The sequence below is a fragment of the Solanum lycopersicum genome, chromosome 9, assembly GCF_036512215.1.
Source record: "Solanum lycopersicum chromosome 9, SLM_r2.1".
Lineage (NCBI taxonomy): Eukaryota > Viridiplantae > Streptophyta > Magnoliopsida > Solanales > Solanaceae > Solanum > Solanum lycopersicum.
Window position 1 is genome coordinate 63864563 of NC_090808.1, and position 22786 is coordinate 63887348.

Genomic DNA, 22786 nt, shown 5'->3' on the forward strand with positions numbered 1-22786 from the left:
TCTCCGTCTCAAATTACTTAGTCACATAAATTGAAATAGAGGGACTAATTTTTAAGCTTAAAGTGTTCCCTCTATTTAAAAAAGAAACCTTCTTTTCTCTTTAGTTTATTTTCCACGTGACACGTTTAAGATCACAAGATTAAAGAATAATTTTATTCATTTGATATAATTTTAATTTAAAGCCACATGATCAAAAATTTCTTTATTTTCTTCGACTCGTGCCAAGTGAAATTAGCTCATTTTTTGACAAAGGGAGTAATAATTTTTCAAGCGCCAAAGCTTAATATATATATATTGAATAAAGTTTCTAAAACTTATTAGTTACAGATTCTAGTACCTTTTATTTATAGGCGAGCTGGCGAAGTACCTGATTCTCTCTTGCACATGCTAACGACTAATTTTCAGCGGCGAAAATCGGTACTGAACCAATTACAACTCCTCGCCGGCGTTTCACATCATTTCTTCATCGGAAAACTTCAACAGTAGTCGGAGGGACTCTCCAATTTGATCTCTAACATGGTAGCTAGATTCATCACAAGCAATCTCAATCGAATACGAAAAACCTACTCAGTATCAACAACTTTTAGTAGGCACAACTACGATTTCACTTCTCTATATTCTTCTCCGTATTTGCAATTGGATGATGACGATTCAGCTAGACATGTAGTGAATCCGAGTTTTATGCTGCAGAAGAGATGGCATACGGGCGATTCACATTCTCATCATCATGATCATCACGATCTCCGCTCCGGTAAAGGCGGCGAGAGGATTTTTCGGCTTGGACTTGCTGCTGACATTGGCCTCGCCGCTAGTAAAGCTTTTGCAGGTTATGTATGTGGAAGCACCGCCATTATTGCTGATGCGGCTCATTCTATATCTGATGTGGTATGTGTCATGTGTGATGTATCTAGTCATGTACATTGTTTAGCTAAATTTATTCCATAAAATGACTCTCAGTTTGTTCTTCTTGTATCTGTTGACCATTTGACAATAGAGATTGTGAGTTTCCAGAAATGGAAGAACATAAAATCTGGTGTTACTTGCTATTAAACAAGCTGAACATAAGTTTGATAGAACAAGCTAAACGAGCAAAAACGCTATTGATGAAAGCAAACTGCATAATTCATTATAAATTGCAGACTTATTTAAAGAGTTCACAATCTCAACAGAAATAAAAAGAGAACTCCTAAGAATTAGAGATAAAACTGCTACACAGATTACAGCGAACTTAGACTGTTGCAGTTTTTATGCATTTTTGGAACACTCCTTGCTTTAAGAGCTGCGAACTCCAAGTTTTTGCCCAAGAAATTGAAATTTATTGCTTGGTAAAGGCTTGGTGAAGATATCAGCTTAGATGCTCCTCAATCACATCACCTTTTATTTTGCATTTCTCTCAGGAAAAAATGCTTGATATTTAAGTGTTAAGTTTTGCCATGAAATACAGGATTGTGAGAAATTGCTAACACAAATTGGTTGTCCACAAATACTTCAGTTCGTTTTGTTTGATTCATATGCATATCAACAATATTCTCCTCAACCACAACACTTGATTCATTGTTGTTATTGCAGTCACAAATTCTGCCTAGCCACAGTGAACTACTTCTAATACTTTGTTATGGCCTTTGCAGGTTTTGAGTGGTGTATCATTGCTGTCCTTTCAAGCTGCAAGGGTTCCCAAGGACAAAGAACATCCTTATGGTCACTCTTGATTTGTATTTACACTTTTAACTCTTTTGATCTTACATCACTTTGTCTACATGTCTTTACCTTTTGATTTTGTGCTTGTGCTTACTTGTGTAATAGGTGGACGTAATAGCTACTAACCTAATTAGATTTAGTTAACTGAGGATTGTTGATTTGATAAAATTAACCAATATATAATATTGTAAAAGAGCTGACATAATATGGAACTTATATCATATCTTCTATATTTATTAATGAATATGAATCTTATCACTGTCGGCTCCTTGAACTTTACAACCTAGTGGAAGTTAGTCAGCCCTAGAGACATATACTCCTCCCATTTATATTTTGTTTGACACAGTTGATTGGGGGAATGGAGTTTGAAATGTTGACTTGTATATTATATTAGTTGTAGTAGAAAAAAACATCAAAGTTATGGTTCATAAGTTAGTTGGATAGATAAATCATTATACGAAAGTTTATATCAATAGGTAATAAATTTGAATATTTTAAAGTTGTATAATATAATATACTTGTTAGTAAAATAGAGTCCAACACTTTGAACACTCCCACACCCCCAAAATAGAAAGAAGACATAGTGGATCTTGCTTGAGATAAAGACAGTCCAATGTAACATTTCTGCAGATATACTGTCAGATGCCTCTTCTCCTCTACCCTGTTGATTCTCTGTTTTCCTTACTCCTTCACCTGTGTGTCTTCCAAATATATTGCCAGTGCTGTCCTATCGTAGCTTTGGTACCAATATCTAGATTACTTTTTAAATTTCACTATGTTGTCTGATCAAATCATGCTTCTGGTTTTGCATCTGATTTTACTTTTTACATGAACAGGACATGGTAAATTTGAGACTCTTGGAGCTCTTGGAATTTCTGGTGTGCTATTGGCTACTGCTGGTGGCATAGGATGGCATGCTTTAGATGTTTTGCTGGTATGTATATATCGCTGGTATTCATTATATCTAGGAGTCTATGTTCCCTATTGTTTGAAACATTTCTTGTAGGGATTGTGGTCTGCAGCGCCTGAAGTTTTTAATCAGTCAATGACTCATCAGCATGTGCATGAGCAACATCACCATGGAATTGATATGGATCACCCTATCCTTGCTTTGAGTGTGACGATACTCTCTATAGGTGTTAAAGAAGGGTAAGTCATTTTCACCTTCAATCAGAAAAATAGAAGAATTTGTAACCTTTTCTATATGTATCCATATACATATTACCTTCAAGCCTGTTTTATTTTTAAGAAAGACAGTTTCTTTGTATTGATTTTACTTTTATGAAAGATAGTTTCATTGTATTGATTTTATTGTTATGAAATACAGTTGCTTTATATTGATTACAAAAGCAAACAATGAAGCTGTTATACTTTCTGTCAGATGCGCATGTAGTATAGTAGCTTCATAATGAAGCCAATAATGAAAGCTGTGAGTTTGTTCCTATATTTATGTCCAACTTTTTTCTTGTAGATTATACTGGATAACAAAACAAGAGGGAGAAAAGGTTGGCAGTGGGCTAATGAAAGCCAATGCCTGGCATCATCGTGCCGATGCAGTATCTTCTTTTGTTGCTCTCATAGGGGTTGGTAATGATCTTTATACTCAAATTTGACCTGAATATGTCTCTTTTATTTTATCAAACGAGTTTTCACCATTGATTTGTCTAATTGTATCATTGATGACTAAACAAAATGTGTGCACTGGTTTTACTTTAAGCATGAAATACTAATATGTACTGTGGAGTATTACTATTAGTTTGGTCTAGAATAGTTTATGATGTTTTATATTCACGATATCATTTTCTTAATAAAGTACATTTATGTGTGTAATGTCTACAATAGTAACAACATACCTAGTATAGTCCCACAAGTGGGAAATAGGGAGGTTAGGATGTACGTATACTCTTACTCCTATTTTTGCGGGGTAGAGAGGTTGTTTCTGATACATTCTCGGCTCGAACGAGAAGGTAATCGAGGCAGGGTTGCAAGGAAATATGACAATGAAAATATCAAGATAGAAAGAAAGCAAATGAAGCAATAAATTGTAGAACACTTTGGAGCATAGGAAATTACGTGATTACTAGATACTACTACTAATAAGGCTAAGGGGGGGAGGGATGTGGCTAGCCCCTGTCTCTCCCATCAAATGAGTGACAACACTTGGCTATGTACTAACATTCTACCCTAATCCGTGATCTCCACACCTTTCTATGTATGGTCATGTCCTCACTAATTCAGAGTTATGTCATATCCTATCTAATCACTTCTCCCATCCCAGATCTTCTCCGGCCTCCCTCTACTTCCCCTAACTCCTGTTATAGCTAATCTCTCACACTTCCTTACTGGCGCATCTGCGTACCTTTTCTTCATATGGTCGAACCATCTCAATTTCGCTTCTCTCATCTTATTAGCTTCAGGATCCACTCCCATCTTGCCCGTATAACTTCTTTCCTAATCACTTCTCTCTTTCTAGTATGCTCACGCATCCATCTAAGCATTTGCATCTCTGCTACACTCATCTTTTAAATGTGGGCATTCTTGATGCGCCAACACTCCACCCCATACTACAAAGGTTGGTCTAGCCATCACTCTTTAGAACTTTTCCTTAAGCATTGGCAACACATTCTTACGCATAGTACTTCATATGTGAGCCTCCATCTCATCCACTTTGCTCCAATAAGATGAGTGACATCATCATCAATCTCCCAGTCTCCTTTGAATTATAGACTCAAGATAGTTGAAGCTTCTTCTTTTATTTTGGGTATGACTTGTGCATCGATATCTTTAGACTCAAAGTAGGAGTGTCAAAAATGAACCCTAACATAGGTAACCGCCCCAGAATTTTAAGGGTTGGGTCAACATAAATTTGAATTGGGTTCAATCTCAACCCATTCAAGCCTAACCCATTTTAAGAGAATCCTCCCAATTCAATCTCCAATTTCAACCCGTTTTAAAGCTCTTTACTAAGATATGTTCCTATATTAAAGATATGAATTATTATCTATTTAACATCTTTTAGGGTTTATCAATCAATTTGTTACTTTTTTAAAAAAAATCTTGAGTTGAAATTCGAATTGTGATTATAAAGTTAAATATCACTATGTTAAATTATTAAGATTAATCGGGGTCAAATTGGGTGGGTCAAGACCCAACCCGTTTTTTAGTCCATTTGAACGCAACCCATTTGAGCCCAAAGTAAACTTGGGTGGGTCAAGACCCAACCCGATTTATATTTCAATCCATTTTAATATCGCCAGTTTCAACCCAACCCGCCATTTGACACCCCTAGACTCAAGGGTCAGCCTCCAAACTTCCAACCTACCGTTAACTCCACCACGCATCTCGTCATCAACACTATGTCATGTGAAAATAACAAACAGCAGTACCTCCCCTTGAATATGTCGTGTGAATTCATCCATCATTAAGACAATCACGAATGGGCTGAAGGTTGAGCCATGGTGCAACCCCATCATGATAGGGAAGTGTTTCGATTCACCTCTCACTGTTTTTAGGGTCTTGGCTCCATTGTACATGTCCTTAATTGCCTTAATGTAAACATCGACACACCTCTAGCCTCCTAACACCTCCAGATGACCTCCCTAGACACTTCATCATGAGCCTTCGATGTTTGAGATGTCTATCTTTAGTTGTAAGGCCATAAATATTATTTTCCTTTCGTACCTTTGAAATGCAACAATATAATATCTTTCAGACTAAAAAGTATGTATAGTGATTACTATTTTTTTTGTTAATCTAGAACAGATTATACTTTCATTGCTAGTATGATTGACAGATTGAACTTTAAGCTGGTGGTAAATTTTTTCCCTTTTATTCGGTGCCATCATGTTCATTTGTAGGAGGAATCTAGATCATGAACTTGGTCTACTGATTCATCTCATTAACCTTGTTGGCATTTTTTGCCCTTGTTAGTTCTTAATCTAAAAGCTTTGGTCTTGGGGAGGGGTGCAATGCTATTTTAAACTCTAAAGTGGTACTTGTACCCAAATGTCAAGATATTGTATGTACGGTGTTGCTAGGCCTAGTTATCTTGATAAGATGTACTTGTGGGCTGTGGACAGGCGTCCAGTTGATTAGTCAAAGTACGGGCAAGCTTACCGTGCACCATTCATATTTAAAAATAATAAGAGATTATTATATCCTCTGGATTTTACAAGGATCTAGTATGAATAAAATTAGAGGATCATGATAGATGTCCTTTACTTTTTACATTTAGTAATCCAGAGCTTCATATAATACCAACATATCTCTCTAGATTCTGCTTGCTTAAGGTGCTGACTGAGAAGATCACAAAAGGGGTTAAGAGCAAACTAACAATTGTACATGACCTGTGTCATTCGTCCTCAATTTCAGAGATATATGTTGAGACCTCTGTAGTTTACATACTAATCTAGAGAGAGTTCTGAGATCTTTCCAGAGCTCTCTTATAAGCGAACCAAGTACCTGTGTCTTACCCTTTCAAGGAAGGGGGAAAATGACACTATATATATATTATATATAACATATTTAAATAGAACATAAAACGATAAAGGATCTCTCAGGACATAAGGGATAAAAGAAGCTTTAATGTTCAGTCTATGCCTGAAAAGGGAAGAGAAGATCTCCATAACCTAAAGCTCAAGTGTAGTCAATAATATTTTATGAGCGGTTGAGTATGATATTTCTTAATATTGAATCCAAGTCGGTTGTTCAAAGTCGATTTATCTAAAAGTTCGTAGAAGTCAAACAAGCCTTTTAATTGAAATAAGTCGGTATTAGCTTATCAACTCAATGAACTTTGGATGTTGATGATTAGAAGATGTATCACTTCTTAAGTTGAATTCTTCATGAAATTAGGTGGTTCTATCCTTGGAGTGAGGATCCTGGATCCACTTGCTGGGCTTGCTGTTGCAGGCATGATCATGAAGGCTGGACTTGAAACTGGATATCAGAGGCATGTCATCCAATTGCTTAGTATTTTGAATTTACCTTCCTGGTCCTCATCTTCTTTTGATAAACTTGTGTAGAACTTAGCCTGTGTTTGGGGATGGAAATGGATGATAAACTGAATCCTTCATCTCCTCATTGTTGGTTGGGCACTTGAACAAAGAAGAATAAATCATTCATTCTTTATCCCTTTTGTTGGAGTAGTGTCTAAGGCTAAGGGTTGTTGTTGGGTGAGTGTGTGTAATGTGTCTAGTCTCTGCTCTCAGTGAAAAGCATGTGTTTTCTTAAAAGAAAGTAGGATCAATCTCCCCTTGCACTTCAGTGGGCACTAAATTTTGGAAGTGGTTGTCCTTGAGTCGAGGATAAATTTGCACGTAATATTGATTTTAGATGTCCCAGACCCCACTTGTGAGGCTACACTGGGTACGTTATTGTTGTTATTGATATTCTAGATTTACTAGTTGTTTATATTTTGATCAGCTGGTCTTAATTTATTATGTACTAGACACTCTAGAAAGATTTTCAACTCGCCATTTGCAAGTTTATGGATATCCTTAGTAAGTGGTCCGATTGGTTGCCAATTGGTAAAATAGTGTTATAAAGATTAATGCTATCCCATCTGCTTTATTTGGAGGTTACTGGTCTTTAACTTGACCATTGTCTCATTCCTTTTTTCATATTTTACTCATTTCTAAATTATAGTGTCTTGGAATTGGTTGATGCTGCTATTCCTTCGCATATCCTGGAGCCTTTCAAGCGCACAATTCTACAAGTTGACGGAGTTGAGGCAAGTTATTCTTCCTGCTACGAAATCGATGTTATATCTGTTCCTCGACTTCCATTCATGTAATACTTTATCAACTTAGTTTTATGTCTTTTGATGTTGATACTGCTGTTAGCAATTCCTTTCTTGCATCTATTTGTCATCCTGTGCTACTTATTTACCCCTTAGTTGTTTCTACCTCAATTATGGCATTCCGGTGCACAAAGCATCCCCTTAGTTGTTGCTACCTCAATTATGGAATTCCGGTTCACAAAGCATCCCATGTTCGTGAGGATGATAGAAATATGATAAACAATAGAGTTTTCAGGGTCAAATCAACCAATATGAGATTAATGAAGCCCTTATCAAAAAGTGCACCAAATTGTGTATTCCTAGTAGGGAAAAAAAATACTGTTCGTAGCTTCTTTTGTGATCAAGCAACATTTTACCTGATTGATACTTGTGTCAATTTATATTGTTATTAGAAAGAAGCAATACTTGAGTACAAGAACCTAATCATGTGTGCTTATGAGATATTTAAGAAATATATGTTGAAGGTTTGGTTAGAGTACTCCACTTCAATCCTTCACACACTGTTCCACATTATGCAATTGACTAAATTTGTCATCTCCTCTATCACAATATTTCAAGTGATTTACTCTTCTTTCTTGTACTCTATTAAATTTTGGAGAACTTAATATTTAACACATCATCTTGTTGTTTCTGTGCACTATGCACATGTTCCTACGGCATATTTCTTTGTTGGTCGATGTTTCTGTATATCTAGGAATGGTATCAATTAATAAACATATTGTTTGACCTCTGCAGGGTTGTAGTCACCTGAGAGGAAGGAGGGCTGGTTCATATCTCTATCTTGATGTCATAGTTGAGGTAGTCTGTATGTCATGTTAAGTAGTTCATTATAGGGATATTTCCCTGTCAAGTTATTTATTCGTGAGGATGTCAGGCAGATTTAAATGCACCTCTTATACGCAGGTTGACCCCTTTTCTAGTGTAAGTGCTGCGCATGAGATCGGGGAAAACGTCAGCCGCGAAATCCAGCGATTACATCCCGAAATAGCTGAAGTCTTCATTCACATAGGTACTGTTGAGTCTACTCACATCTGCACGTGTTAATATAGGCTTAGAATTGCTTATAGTAGTGTCACGAAATGCTAAACAAATGACAGCCTTAAAATAGAAAACAGAAAACGTTATGAAAACCTGGAATGCTGAACATGGTTGGTTATTCCACTTCTCCTGGATGTTCAGTGGGGTAGTTGAGGGACCTGAAGATCAAGTTGTCAGCGTAGTTTACCATCATATCGTGATCCACGGGCATATGCAATTTGACAGCAATTTCCAGGGTTAACTTTTTCTTTATTGTTGATGCTTTCCTTGCCAGCTAACATTGTTTATTCCTACTTGTAGAACCGTCAACTATACACATTCCACCCACTGTTGTGTCTCAACAGAGAAGTGCTAACACAATGGATGCAGACATTGAAAATATAGTGTACAACATTTTATCGACACACTTTTCTCAGGTATTTATCTCTTTATAGATTTTCGTTTTGTTCATTTTCCCAAATAGAAGGTTTAGCATTTTCAATTATGACAATATAGTGTGCACGTAGTTTCTCTTGGATCCCTTGATGCACTTCAGTTGTCGTAAGTCACCTTCAATTGTTAGTGAGTTCCCGTTCCGTCCTGCTTGTTGACATGAGATACTTTTTATTGGCTTTCAGAAGATGATTGTCGAGCGTGTGACTCCACATCTACTGCAAGGACAGGTTTTACTTCAAGTGGAAGTTTCTATGCCTCCCGATCTCTTGATTAGGTAGGAGCACTCAAAACCTAAGTTGCTCGGACTCTTCAAAAATGTTTTTGTACCCGTGTCGGATCCTTAAAAAATACACTATTTTCGGAGGATCTGACAAACCCGTCGACATTTTTAAGAGTCCGAGCAACATAGCTAAAAACAGTTACAGTTAACATGAAGTATCAGATGTCTCTTGTATTTGTCTCATTGAATTTACTTGGGCTACTTGTTAATTTTCTAGGGATGCGATAAAAGTCGCAGAAGAAGCAGAAAAATTAATCATAGAGGCAGCACCAAATATTGTTCATGTGTGTATCCAGCTGCGTCTAGGGCGATCCATGCCAGAGTCTTACCACAAATTGGTGAAGAGCACAAGTCAGGGACTTGTATACACTTAAAATGTGCATGCATACATCCACATCATGTATAATCAATAAAGAAATTCCGACTAAAAAATAAATCAAAGCTACACAGTGTCGATTCTCTATTTTATCCTCCAAATATAGAAAATGAAGAGTAAACTAGAGGTGAAAGTTAACGATTTTAAGTATTTTTGAAATAATATACTTATAAAATATGGTGTGGATGTCTGCCATACTAAAAATTTATTCTCACTAATTATCTTCATTACTAGTAGATAACATCCATCTTTATGATCTACGCCTCCATAATCTCCTTCTATATTCATGGTTAGTGTTATGTTTATGTTAAACCTTTTGTATGCCTTTATGTAACACCTATAAATAGAGGCATAAGACTTCATGTTTGATATACTTGAATATTTGGAAGAATAACAAAAAATTTCATTTCTTATTTCTTTATTTCCATTGTTTTCATCTTTTATATTTCTTATTTTTATTTTGTTTTAGTTTTATACTACATTATCAACAAGATTCTCATAGTTTTTCAAATTTAGTTTCAAATTGATTTTTTTTACTCGTGATAAGGTATGTAATTACATTGAAATTTTCTATGATGAGTTTGGTAAGAGTACTCTGCATTTTTTTTTTCCGGGTATATACTACTATAAAAAGTTGAATTCGGTTTCATTTCTTCTCCAAAAAGGTAAAGGTAAGATATGTAATTTCTTTAAGTTAGTTGCTTATTTGAAAATGAGAAGTTATTGAGTTATGTGGCACATATTGATTGGATCATCATTATTGGTTATTTTTGTATCTCTTTATTTTTTATTTATCTATATATATACTTGTTGAGATATTAATATATTATTTGTACAGCAAAGCTTGTGTTGTAGTTATTTTAAATTTTGTAGTAAATTATGTTAATCTTCGTAACGGTATTGAGAAGGATTGTTAAAAAAAATCAATTTATTTTAATTTGTGACTTTTATATGATGTCGACATGTTCTAATTAATCAATTTTGTTCATTTTTCTTGTATTTTAAGTTAAGTTCAGATTATATATATGATTTTTGATATTTATTTTTTTGATAATACATTTGATTTGTTAAGACATTGATTGAGGGTGAGACGGTGAAATCAAATTTCACCGCACCAAGTGAATAAGACATTGAGTTAAAGTTTTAGAGCATTATGATAATAATATATATATCTTGGGTTAAGTCTCATTGAGTCATGAGTTTAAGGCTTCTTTATATGGATAAGACGTTGGTTCTAATGCGTCATAGTGATGATATTACGATGATTAAAGCAAAAATATGTATTTTTGACCTAATGAAATCTGCCATTTGATTTAATCCATTCTCTCGTGTGAATATGGTAGTAAGGCATAATATGTCTGAAAAATGACAAGTGGTTGAATGTATGAATATTAATGTGGTAAAATGTTAATGATCATTATCGTGGTAATTAAAAAGAATAATATTACGAATTCTTGAGATGGTCTTTTAAATGTGAAGGTAATTTTTTATTATTAAAGTGGTATGAAAAGTTATTGGACACATTATTTTAGATGCAATTCGATTTGAAAAGTTTTATAAATCTTTCATTAAAATAAAGGAATACAATGTGGTAGTACATTTATTTTGACCTTTTAAAATGATGTTGAGGTGGGTCACATAAATTAGATACTGCCAAAGCATGACAATTAGTTTCTAATAAAATTTATGAATCATGTACAAATGGTTATATTCAATTTTTTGAAGAAAATATTTGTGTTTGTATGGATAAAAATGTGTTTATGTATGATTGAATAAATTTTATATATCACCTTTACGGAAGGTTTGAAAGGCTGAAAAGAAATATTTTGACGTAAATGATAGTTTGGTCATATATTTTGATGACCACACAAATATTATGATATGTTTGATTATAAACTATTGAAGAACAAGAAAGTGGCTTCCAACAATTTTTATTTTTATTAAAAAATTAACTTAAAAAAATGACGTCGCAGCAATTTTCTAAATTTTTCTTTTAAAATTTAATAAAATCATTACTCTAGTAGCATTTTCCAATTATTATTTTTTTTAAAAAAAAGTTAATTAAATGGTGGCAATAATTTTATTTAAATAATTTAGTGTAGTGATTTTAGTTTTTTTTTAGTATTTTTAAAAATTGCTTTTCATCAACAAAAAAAAAAAAATATATATATATATATATATATATATTTCACATTAATTGTATTTCACATGCAAATAGTGTAATTTTTATTTTGTACTTAATTGATTGAATTCACATTCAAATAGTATTGCTTTGTTTTATTATAAATTAATTGAATACAATTCACGTTCAAATAGTGTTTATATTTTTACTTTATTATAAGTAGTGCAATATGAATGAGCAATTCATCAATTTATAACAAAGTAAAAATGTTGACACTATTTGACACATGTGAATTCAAGCAATCAATAACAAAATATAAATTACACTATTTACATGTGAATATTCAATCAATTTATAACAAATTAAAATGTAATATGTGACTTTGACACTATTTATATGTGAATTGACACAATTTTTTATAAATGCATGTAAATTTTTTTAAAAAGTCTGAATATTTTTGTAAAAATTTGACATGTCACCCTTTCTTTTAAAGTTGACATGTGATTATCTTCAAAAATTTAAAATTTTACTTATTCTTATATTTTTTACTTATTCAAAAATTTACTTAATTCTCAATTTTTTTAAAATAATGTATCTTTTTTCTTATAAGCTATATATTGAATTTCAAAAAATATTATAATTTTTTTTTATAAAATTGCTACTTCAAAAAAATAAATTCAATGCCTAGGCATTTGACTTTATAATGTTCTCAAACGTGAATTCAAAAATATAATTAATTAGCTAATTTGTCTGCACTTTGCTGTCATAAATAATAATTATATTGAATTTGTAAATAATTTTTTACTAATATTCATACATTAAAAATAATGAAAAAATAAATTCTTAAAAAATATTAACAATATTCTAAGTGAATTTGATTATTGGTCATTGTCACACAAGTCAAGAACCTCTAATGAATTTATTCATATATTTTTTTTAAAAAAAATTTGCAGTAAATTTTTCATATTTTCATTCTCTAAATTTGTTGAGTTATCAAAGAACAAAAATGCAGTAAAAATCAATATCTTTATTTTCATAAAATCACAATAAAACAAAAAAGTTATTAAAAAGTGAATCATTTGATCAGATAATTGTAGTCTGAATGATTTTTTTGGGTCGACATATAAACTTTCCTGAATCGGATATCATCCCTTCAATGATTCATAACATAAACAACAAACTTTAACAAAAATATTCAACATTATTTGACGTATATAAAATCCAGAAAAAATGATAAAATTTCATCAAATCTTAGATCTAAAACATATAAATTAACCAAAAAAATAGAAAAAATGAAGTAAACCATTGATCAGATAATTGTAATCTGAATGATTTTTTAGGTCGACGTATAAACTTTCCTGAATCGGATATCATCGCTTCAATGACTCATAACATAAACAACAAACTTTAACAAAAATATTCGAACATTATTTTAACTAAATAAAATCCAGAAAAAATAATAAAATTTCATCAAATCTTAGATCTAAAACATATAAATTAACCGAAAAAAAATGAAGTAAACCATTGATCAGATAATTGTAGTCTGAATGATTTTTTAGGTCGACATATAAACTTTCCTGAATCGGATTTCGTCACTTCAATGGTTCAGAACAATCCAACCTTTTTTTAAAAAAAAAAACTAGAAATCGATAAAAGAACACAAAAATTTCGAAAAATATGAGTAGGCTCAGAAGGATCCATTGGTTAAATGTATAATCACAGAAGGAGAAAATCTCCTTTCAGCAAATAGGTAGATTTTGAGCATCATAGCCTACTCGTTCACATATTTCATTTCAAAATGAGAATTCATTTCAAAATCAGAAAAAGAAAATCAAAAGAAATCACAAATACCTCAGCAAAAACGCCCACAATTGGAGATGAAAACGAAGATGATGAACTGATTGTGCTATTGAACGGTATATATAGGTGTTTGGCTCAACAATTAGGGTTAGGGTTTAAGGCTCTGTTCCTAATTCGTTAAAAGCCTTTATTGGTCTATCTGGGCTTATGGTAGAAAAGGCTCGTTTTGGGTTAGATGATGGGCTTGGCCTATCTAGGGTTTGGGCCACTTTTCTCTTTAAATAAGAAGCCCAAATGATAAGCAATTTTGAGTTTTAAGCTAAAATTATGAGGAATTTTCGCAAATAGTCACTACAATAAAGGAAAACTTATATAAATATACAATATTAAGAAAATATTTATCATCTAGAGAAATAATATTTTTTTCACTTGGTCATTTTTAGTACGTTTATAATACAGTTTTAATGATGAATAATACATTTATAACACATTTTAATACACTTATAATACAATGTGACAATTTTTACCAAACAAATATGATATATTTAAAAAACAATTATAATTTATATATATATTGCATACATAATTACTTTAATACATATTACAGATTTAATAAAGCATTGGTATAAATGGTAACAAACAAAAAGTATCGCTAAAATCAGTAATTATTTTTTAAAATGTATTGATTTATGTAATTTTTCCAAATATTTACTATTTATAGTAATAATATTTTTTTTTCACTTGATCAGTTTTAATACATTTATAATGCAGTTTTAATATATATTATAAAGAACAATTTATTATTCAAATATAATACAAGTCTTTTTTATGATTATGCATTTATCACACATTTTAATACACTTATAATAAAATGTGTCAATTTCTTACAAAACAAGCATAATATATTTTTAAAAACGATTATAATGCGTATTATTGCATATATAATTCACTTTTAATACATATTGCAGATTTAACATAGTGTTGCTATAAATGATAATAAATAAAAAATATCGTTAAAATCAGTAATTATTTGTTTAAAGATATCAATGCAAGTAGTTGTTCATACAATAAACTTAGTCATGATCTATAGTTATAAATTACATATTTACCAGTTGAGTTAAAAGGTGTCTCCTTTGTATAATTTTTGGGTTTGTATAATATGTTGGTGAGTTTGTACAATTCTTGGGTATGTTTGTATAATTGAGATGTTTTTGTATAAACTCGAAATGACGAATATATATTAACACAAACATCTGAACTTTAAACAATTATACAAATTATATTATACAAAATAATAAAAATTATCCAAATTATATCATACGGATTTGGAATTATATAAACTGAAAACCTCAGCCCACGTAATTATCACTAAATGTTCGTTACAAATGATAACTAATCAACTAGTATATATATTATATTTAATCAGGTAATTTCCTCCTTTTTAATCCCTTTAACTTTGCTTGGACTCTCAGAAGTCATATCCCTAATATTTAACAGTTATATTTCAAGGTTTATTTGCTAAGATTCTCAGTTTCACCTTAGAATTGCTATCATGAGAAATCACTATATTTAAGGCAAGAGAAGGAGTAGGGTCGGATATAAAATATCAAAAATTAAATTATGGAACAAACTGAATTTTTTAATAATTTGATATTTAATATGATATTCGGGAGTAAAATTTTAGAATTATTATATTTAGGTTTGGATTTTGAGTTTGGATTAGAATTATTATATTTAGGTTTGAATTTTGAGTTTGAATGAGACATTAAAATCATTTAGTGTTTAATATTTTCTGACTATCAAACTATTTAATTAATGAAGGTCATATATCGACATGTTCATAACTAATTAGTATAAGTTCAAAGAGAAAGTTAAATGCTAAACATAAACAACCTAAATACATATGCTTTTTTTTAGTTATGTCAGTTTAATTTTCTTAATGTCTTCTTTGTTTTTGATCTTCTATTTATATCATGCATCTACATAAAAAAATAAAAGTGATTGGAGCAATAATATTAATTTTATAATAAAATCGGCTACAAATTCAATATGGTACTACCAAATATCATACTAAGTTTACTTATTATCCAATTACCGAATCAAAATTTAAAAACTAGATATTTAATATCTACTTTTAACTATCAATTACCGAATTACAGAATTCAAAATTTTGAAATCTCGAACCAAATATCAGACGCCCACCCCTAAGCATGAGGGTTTAGGTCAATTGTTTTGGTCCATAATGGTAATTTTTTTAAGGTTGTATTGTCACACCTTAATACCATTTTGTTACTGTTTTTAAGGAAATATATTTACTATTTTTGGGCATATTGGTGTGTTTTAAAGTAATATATTGTATGATATAAATTGCTACTAAGGCAAGGAGAAATAAATTCATGTGCATCAATCAAAAAAATCTATAGGACTGTCAGTTTAAATTTGATGAAAAATTAAAAAATCGGATTAAATTGAACTAATTTAGTTTTTCAATTTGTTTGTTTAGTTTTGATACTATTTTTTTACAAAAAGTTGATTTTTTTTGTTTGATGTTTAGTGTAAGGGTGTCAAAATTTTGGTGTATCGGAGAATCAAATTTTTATTGTTTCATGATGAGACACATCATCACTTAACATGATTTTATGTTTTTAAGTGTCTTATACTTAGATTTTGTCCTCAATTTATTTTTCTTTCGCATATAAACTGTTTTAAAGACACCAAATCAAATCGAATCAATATTGAATAAATCAAATCAAATCATTTCTATTCGACAGTCGGTGCACACTTTTTCAAAAAAATTAAAAAAAATTGAACGCCAACCTTTACTCGAGTGTGTAGTCTACTAGTCACAATTTATTTCTAACAAATAGACTTAATTTAAAAGATAATTAAGTAACTTTTAGAGTTCATCACGAAAAAATTATTTTTTTTGTTTGACAAAAAGAATTAGATTATTCAATACACAATATAACTATATATGGTGGGGAACAATGTCAAACCCCGCCACTTAGGAAGCTCATATCTTGGGTGATGGGAGTTGGAAAAAATAATTTCAGTATTATAAACTACAAGGCACTTAAGTACCATTTCCAAGTATTAAGACGAATGTTATTAAAAATATAACATTAATTAGTTATGATGACATCAATCAAAAAAATTGTTTAGTTACCAGTAAATGTCATATTTGACTATTCTTCGTTATCCTTTTCTTCAATTTTGTCAAATACACGTCTAGATAAGAGATGCATTTTAAAATTTTAAAAGTCAAAATTTCATAATAGTAACGAATATCATAATCACATTTAAATCAATCAATTTTAGAAAGCTAATCTTTCCTACAAATTTTGATATTCATCAATATCATTATTTTCATGTGCAAATGAAGAAAGAAATGGCAATTAGGGAAGGAATTTGTGCTAATTAACCTTCATGAGAGTCTCTAATTAGTATTGAAGTAACTTAATTATTATTGTTCAACCCTCAACCAAGGACCATGCCAATCTAGCCAAACGTGAACATAAATAGATGAATCACAGGTTTAATTATTCAAAACCATATTCCACAAATTAAACTTATAAATTATTAGATGACTCGATACAATTATCACTAGTAAGAAAACACAACTTTCTTTTTTTTTTTTTGTAAAATAACAACAAGAGTAAAGAAGAATTTGAAAATCAAGTATTATGTATTCCAACCTGAATCCAAATCGAAATTCAAACTGTTTGAATATATCTGATTTGAATTTTTGAATTATGAATTGAACTGTCACCCTACTTGATAGTTATCCTTTATGCTGCGAACTCTCTTAAGGACCATAAAATCTTCCAAAAGGACCATAAAATCTTCCAAGGAGACTTTCTTCATTCTTGTTCCCAATATCAACCTTATTTTGGTTAGCTTTTTCACCTTCTAACTCTCTATACCTATGCAAATACCTCTTCAATGGCTCAACATAATCATCAAACCCTAAATTTCCCATAGCCCAACATATATCATCTCCGTTCAACGTCTTCCTCTTCTCCTTGTGACATTTCTCCGATGCTTCACTAGTAACAAAGCTTATGAACTCGGAGACACATTCTTGCATTGTTTCTTTCCCCTCTTTTGAAATCTTCGCGTTTTGAGGAAGAATATGCTTCATAATTCGTCCCACGTTAGCTATTGGCAAAAACTTATCGTGCTCCTTAAACCCTCCTTCTTCACTCGAGTCAAATGACCCTAATATATTGTTGGTATCAACCATTTTGGGAAACCTAAAAACTCGATCTTGATGATCTCTCAACCATTGTTTACACCCTCTTTATTATAAGCAGAAATTCGTCTGTATTACGCTAACTCATAATTAATCAAGTGTCAATATTCTATCTTAATATCGTCAGAGATTCTACGATATATAAAAGTATTCAGTATTAGTGTGGGGACATAATGTCAAACAAAATTTGTATATAGATAGTACAAAGTTAGGTCATATTTTATTAAAAGCACTTTGCTTTAATGAATTATGGATCAAATGGTCCCCTTCCTTCTCCCTTGCTACTAGTTAATGTTTAATCCTTTTCACAAGCTTTAGTTACCACTTACCACATGTCTTAAACAATGTTTCATTTGCTCTTTATAATTATGAACTATATATTACTAGTACAACCAAGTGTAATCAATTGTTGAGGGAATAAAAAGATCATCCAACTAGTGTGATATTATATTAAACAAATATGTTTTAAACAATGCTTGAAAGTTGAAATATTGAAATTTGTGGACTAACTATATAAATATATCTATATATAATGTACCTGTTTTTTTTTGTTTTTTTTTTTACCATAAAGTTTACTACAAGACAACACCTAAAAAGAGCCGTTTGAACATAAATATGAGTCCTACTTGTTGGAGATAATGTTAATCCAATCTTTAGTTAGACGTTTAATATAATGAAATTATCATTCTATTTATTGCTCGTAAAATAATACTGGACAAGTAAAAATAGACGAAGAGACATATTATAGGTAACGTCAAAGTTGCTTAATTGTTGAAATCATATTATACATTTATGTCTTCTTTGTCCCTTTCAGAAGTAATAGGGTATCTCATATATATCTGCATAATATGAACCAATTTTCTATTTCTTTGATGAATCTAGCTAAAAAATGTGCAATGACCGACCATCAAGTCCGACACTAAAATTGACACTTTTTAAATTCAAAACACTAAAATAGACCCTCTTTAAAAACACATATCAAAACGGACAGTTCGTACATTTATGTGCGAACTATAATTAACAACACTTAACCTCTATCCCCGTTAACTCTCAATTCATCCAAAATAATACTATACCAACTTTAAATGTAATTCACCCATAAGCAATTCCTTTTATTTCTTTCCCTGTGTGAATTTATATCTCTTTCTTCTTCATGTGAACTATATCTCTTTCTTCCTCACGTGAACTATATCTCTTTCTTCCTGACTTAAATCATATATCTTTCTTTTTCATGTGAACTATATCTCTTTTTTTAACGATAAATATGAGTTATTTACACCCTAAACCTCATATGATTTCACATAAAAAATGATATTTAGTGACAATTAACTAAATTTAATAACTTAATTGCTACTAAATATGTATTATTAGTGGCATTAGCACTCTTTGTATATGTGCTAAAGTTTTTAGCGACACTAAATCTAATGACACTTAACTAATGCCAATAAACATTTTATTACTGTTTATTTAATGTGCTTATCTATTGCCGTTAAAAATTGTTTTGTTATTGTGTTTCAAAAGTGAATAGTGATAATGCTACATATGTTTTGGTGGGATAACTGGTCTAGCCTTGTCCCTCTAGTCCTATTATATTAGATTTTTGCCTATGATAATATTCAATTCAAATCAAATCGAAACAGATAACAACAAAATCGATAAATCAATACAAGTATATATAATCCAATGTGGGTTGATGTTTTTTTCTTGGAAAAAGTAGTCAATCAAGAACCATGACCAATTAACCAAAAGGTAAAACCAATGTACAATTCACAATAAGGGTAGTCCACGAGACACACTAATTTAATTTGATTCCTTACCTGTAATTAACTTAAATCTGAACCAATAATTTGTGTCTTATTTTCATTAATTTATACAATCTTTGCCTGCCACATACATCAACTTTGTCGTACATTTATCTTCCACTAAATTTATTTATTCATATTTTTGTTAGCTGCCTAAAATAAAGCAAGATTCATATCCTCGTATGTAGTGTCCCAGAGTTTGTGGAATATTGGACGACGACAATTCTGCACTATAAAATAGTCTCAGGTTTAATTAAGGGAAAAATGTTCGAAATATATTTGGATTTTGACTAAAATTATGGTTTAATTTTAAATTTTGAGCAAAATCTATTTTAATAGTGTAGTTTAAAGAGATATAACTGTCCAACTTGACAATTTATTATTTATAATGAGACAATATTTATGATGTTTACGTGGATACCTATATTTAAAATATACTATTAAATAGTGCAGGTGACAGGGGCGGACCTACAGAGGGTCAAGTGGGTTCATGTGAACCCACATGGTTGAAAAATAATACCATATATATATATATATATATATATATATATATATATATATATATATATATTTGATCAGTTTCTAAAATTTTATAAGTATATATTAACTTTGACTCCACTAACACAAGTGTGACCGTTGGCTGAGTGGTGAAGAGGGTTCTATTTTCCTGAGTTTGAATTCCTGTTGTCACATTTTAGTTTTATTTTTTATATCTTGAACCTACTTCGTGAAAATCCTGGGTTTGCCACTAGCAAGTGTAATAGTTCTTGCCGAGAATTGTCATAGCAAATTTCGTTCAAAGTTCAAATATATTTCGAACTCTTATCTCTTTACCAAATAGTACTTTTATTTATATAACAAAAATATGACCTCGCTAGTTTTGTACCACTACCACCTATACAAATTTGCCTAATTGTCATTGTGTTTTCACAATTATTCTGAATAACATGTATATATACATCACTATAGTATGATGAACTTGTAACTACCATAAGTTAGTTTAATACATACAAATTTGAGCTTATTAAGGAGCAAGATAGGAATTAGTAGGTCCTTATCCAACAATTTAGGGTTTCAACTTTCAACTCATGATGGATTGTCATTTTCCAATTCAACTTTGAACTAATTGTGGATATGATTGAACATTAACTAGTAGGAATTAGGGAGAGGGGGAGGGGACCATTTGATCCATAATTCACTAAAGCAGAGTGCTTTAAATAAAGGCTAATATATACTTTTATAAAACAAAAAAAAATGACCTAACTTTGTACTATCAATAAAATTTTGCCTAATGACATCGTCTCTCCACACTAATACAAAATACTTTTATATATATCGTAGAATCTCGGACGATATATCAAAATATAATATGAATACTTGTTTAATTATAAGAAATACAGACGAACTTGTGCTTATAATAAAAAAGCAAATAATGGTTAAAAAATCAGGTTCGAGTTTTTAGGATTTCTCAAAATGATTGATCATAATAACATCAACATATTAGATAGAGAAGGCCCTAACTCAAGTGAAGAAATGGAGAAAGATGAACTCCCAAAATTAGTTCAACAATAAATTTTCCAGCTTGGTACGTAATTGATTAATTAATAAGCTTGGATTTTCATCGACTTCTTTTAATTTTTAAGAAAAAGTTCTACTTTAGTTTCTTAATAATTAAAAATTATTCTAGTGTATGAGAATGCTCACTGTGCGCTGGTGATTATTGTACCTTTGATTAGAGAATTATTTTTTTAAAAAATTGCAACTAAGCCCTAAAAAAAAGCAAATAACACAAATTTCACAAGTTTAGAGCCTTTCGAAGTAACAGAAAGAAAAGCAACAGCTAGAGTGGGAGAGTCAGAGTCGAAAAGAGGATTCCTCACTTCTTTCTCTCATTCAATATCGTGCATGAGACTTTCATCTCACCGCTCCTAAGTGATAAAAGAAAGAAGAACCCATTTAACAAGAAGCCGTGGATACACTTCTTGATTATGGAATCCGGGGACAACCAATGAGGGACGGTCATAATAAAATTTACAAGTCATTTTCTGGTGTAATGAAGGCAAAGATGGAAGATTTCGTGAGACTCTGCTTGGTAAACGAGTCGATTATTTAGAACGTATTTTTACTTTACTTTTCAAAATTATTTTTCTTACAATATTTACTTCGTCAAATACATGTATCGGGCACATTGAGATATATGTATCTTAGATACATGCGAGCCACATTATGTATAATTTATTCAAGATACACTGTATCTAAACGTGATTTGCATGTATCTAAGATCGTTGACTCTTTCTCTCGCCTCTCTATTATTTCTCTCCCCTGTCTCACTCTCTCATGTGCCTATCTACTTGTGTATCGATATTTCAAAATGTATATATTTGGTAAAAAAAACATATATCTGATTTGAAGTGTGTTATAAAATTTATTAATCAGTAATGCAGTACATATGTAATTATTTGAAACTACAAAATAAATTAGTATATATATTTAGTATCAATTCCTGAGTAGCTTCTCTTATGAGTGTTGAATACTGCAATTGCCTGTTCAATTAGTAATATCTTGATGTCTTATAAGTTACAATTTTATCTAAAATAACATATGTACCTCATACAAATATAGAAATAAGATATGCATACATTATATTCTTTCCAGATCGCATTTATGAAGTAATATTACGTATGTTATTGTTTTTTACTAAGCATTTCCGCTATTGAATTTCTGATCAAACGGTCACTCTTAAGTTAATGAAATTATGAAATAAAATTACTTTGCTTTGTTTTATATTAACAAAGTCACTCAATTTAATATCTTATAAAAAATACCAGTGGTCTAGTATCAACTATTTTTGGATTGAGAATTAAAATCGGCACAATTTTTTCATTGATATTTTAAATTTTAATTTATATTCCATAGTTTACATGAAAATTGTCAATTGTAGCAGATATTTTGTTGAGAAATACAACCTCATCATCACCAAGCTTGTTGTCCATTTTTATCAAAATATTGATTAAATACTATATTAATATAAAACAAAGCAAGATAACTTTATTTCGTAATTTTCTTAACTTGAGTGATTATTTAATAAAAAAAAATTATTCAATAGTTCAAGTAAATCGATCCACGTATATATTAGAACTTTCTTTTAGGGAAGAGATACATCATTTTTTTAGGATTAAATGG

The 22786-nt window shown here is 30.9% G+C and overlaps 2 protein-coding genes and 4 non-coding genes across 7 annotated transcripts; 1 reads left to right on the plus strand and 5 right to left on the minus strand.

Annotated features, from left to right (window-relative positions):
* The first annotated feature begins 316 nt into the window (after positions 1 to 316).
* LOC101254940 (metal tolerance protein 2) lies at positions 317 to 10048 on the plus strand. 2 transcript variants are annotated; one of them, XM_004247398.5, is made up of 12 exons: positions 317 to 885; positions 1629 to 1698; positions 2535 to 2632; positions 2705 to 2847; positions 3170 to 3285; positions 6553 to 6649; positions 7345 to 7429; positions 8234 to 8296; positions 8402 to 8507; positions 8837 to 8952; positions 9154 to 9245; positions 9469 to 10048. In XM_004247398.5, the coding sequence occupies exons 1-12, from the start codon at positions 517 to 519 to the stop codon at positions 9623 to 9625; spliced, it is 1512 nt and encodes a 503-aa protein (XP_004247446.1). In that variant the 5' UTR covers positions 317 to 516; the 3' UTR covers positions 9626 to 10048. The 2 variants fall into 2 exon arrangements, with proteins under 2 accessions (XP_004247446.1, XP_010326597.1); XM_010328295.4 differs by having other exon boundaries at positions 320 to 885; positions 9157 to 9245.
* A 2778-nt stretch (positions 10049 to 12826) lies between these two features.
* LOC112942248 (small nucleolar RNA Z155) lies at positions 12827 to 12907 on the minus strand. Its single transcript, XR_003248334.1, has one exon. It is a non-coding gene; the product is annotated as a small nucleolar RNA Z155 (small nucleolar RNA).
* A 145-nt stretch (positions 12908 to 13052) lies between these two features.
* Positions 13053 to 13133, minus strand: LOC112942246 (small nucleolar RNA Z155). Its single transcript, XR_003248332.2, has one exon. It is a non-coding gene; the product is annotated as a small nucleolar RNA Z155 (small nucleolar RNA).
* A 138-nt stretch (positions 13134 to 13271) lies between these two features.
* Positions 13272 to 13352, minus strand: LOC112942247 (small nucleolar RNA Z155). The gene has a single exon (XR_003248333.1). It is a non-coding gene; the product is annotated as a small nucleolar RNA Z155 (small nucleolar RNA).
* A 77-nt stretch (positions 13353 to 13429) lies between these two features.
* Positions 13430 to 13526, minus strand: LOC112942244 (small nucleolar RNA R41). Its single transcript, XR_003248330.1, has one exon. It is a non-coding gene; the product is annotated as a small nucleolar RNA R41 (small nucleolar RNA).
* Positions 13527 to 17354: 3828 nt separating this feature from the next.
* On the minus strand, positions 17355 to 17792 carry LOC101254635 (nuclear transcription factor Y subunit B-5). The gene has a single exon (XM_004247397.5). The coding sequence runs from the start codon at positions 17790 to 17792 to the stop codon at positions 17355 to 17357; it is 438 nt and encodes a 145-aa protein (XP_004247445.2).
* Positions 17793 to 22786: the final 4994 nt, after the last annotated feature.

Bases quoted from the DNA above. Each gene is read 5' to 3' on its own strand.
- LOC101254635 (XM_004247397.5), bottom strand. From the start codon at position 17,792: ATGGTTGATACCAACAATATATTAGGGTCATTTGACTCGAGTGAAGAA.
- LOC101254940 (XM_004247398.5), top strand. From the start codon at position 517: ATGGTAGCTAGATTCATCACAAGCAATCTCAATCGAATACGAAAAACC. The intron at 1,699-2,534 runs GTCACTCTTGAT...TTACATGAACAG, and splicing joins GGACAAAGAACATCCTTATG to GACATGGTAAATTTGAGACT. The intron at 2,848-3,169 runs GTAAGTCATTTT...TTTTTCTTGTAG, and splicing joins TCTATAGGTGTTAAAGAAGG to ATTATACTGGATAACAAAAC.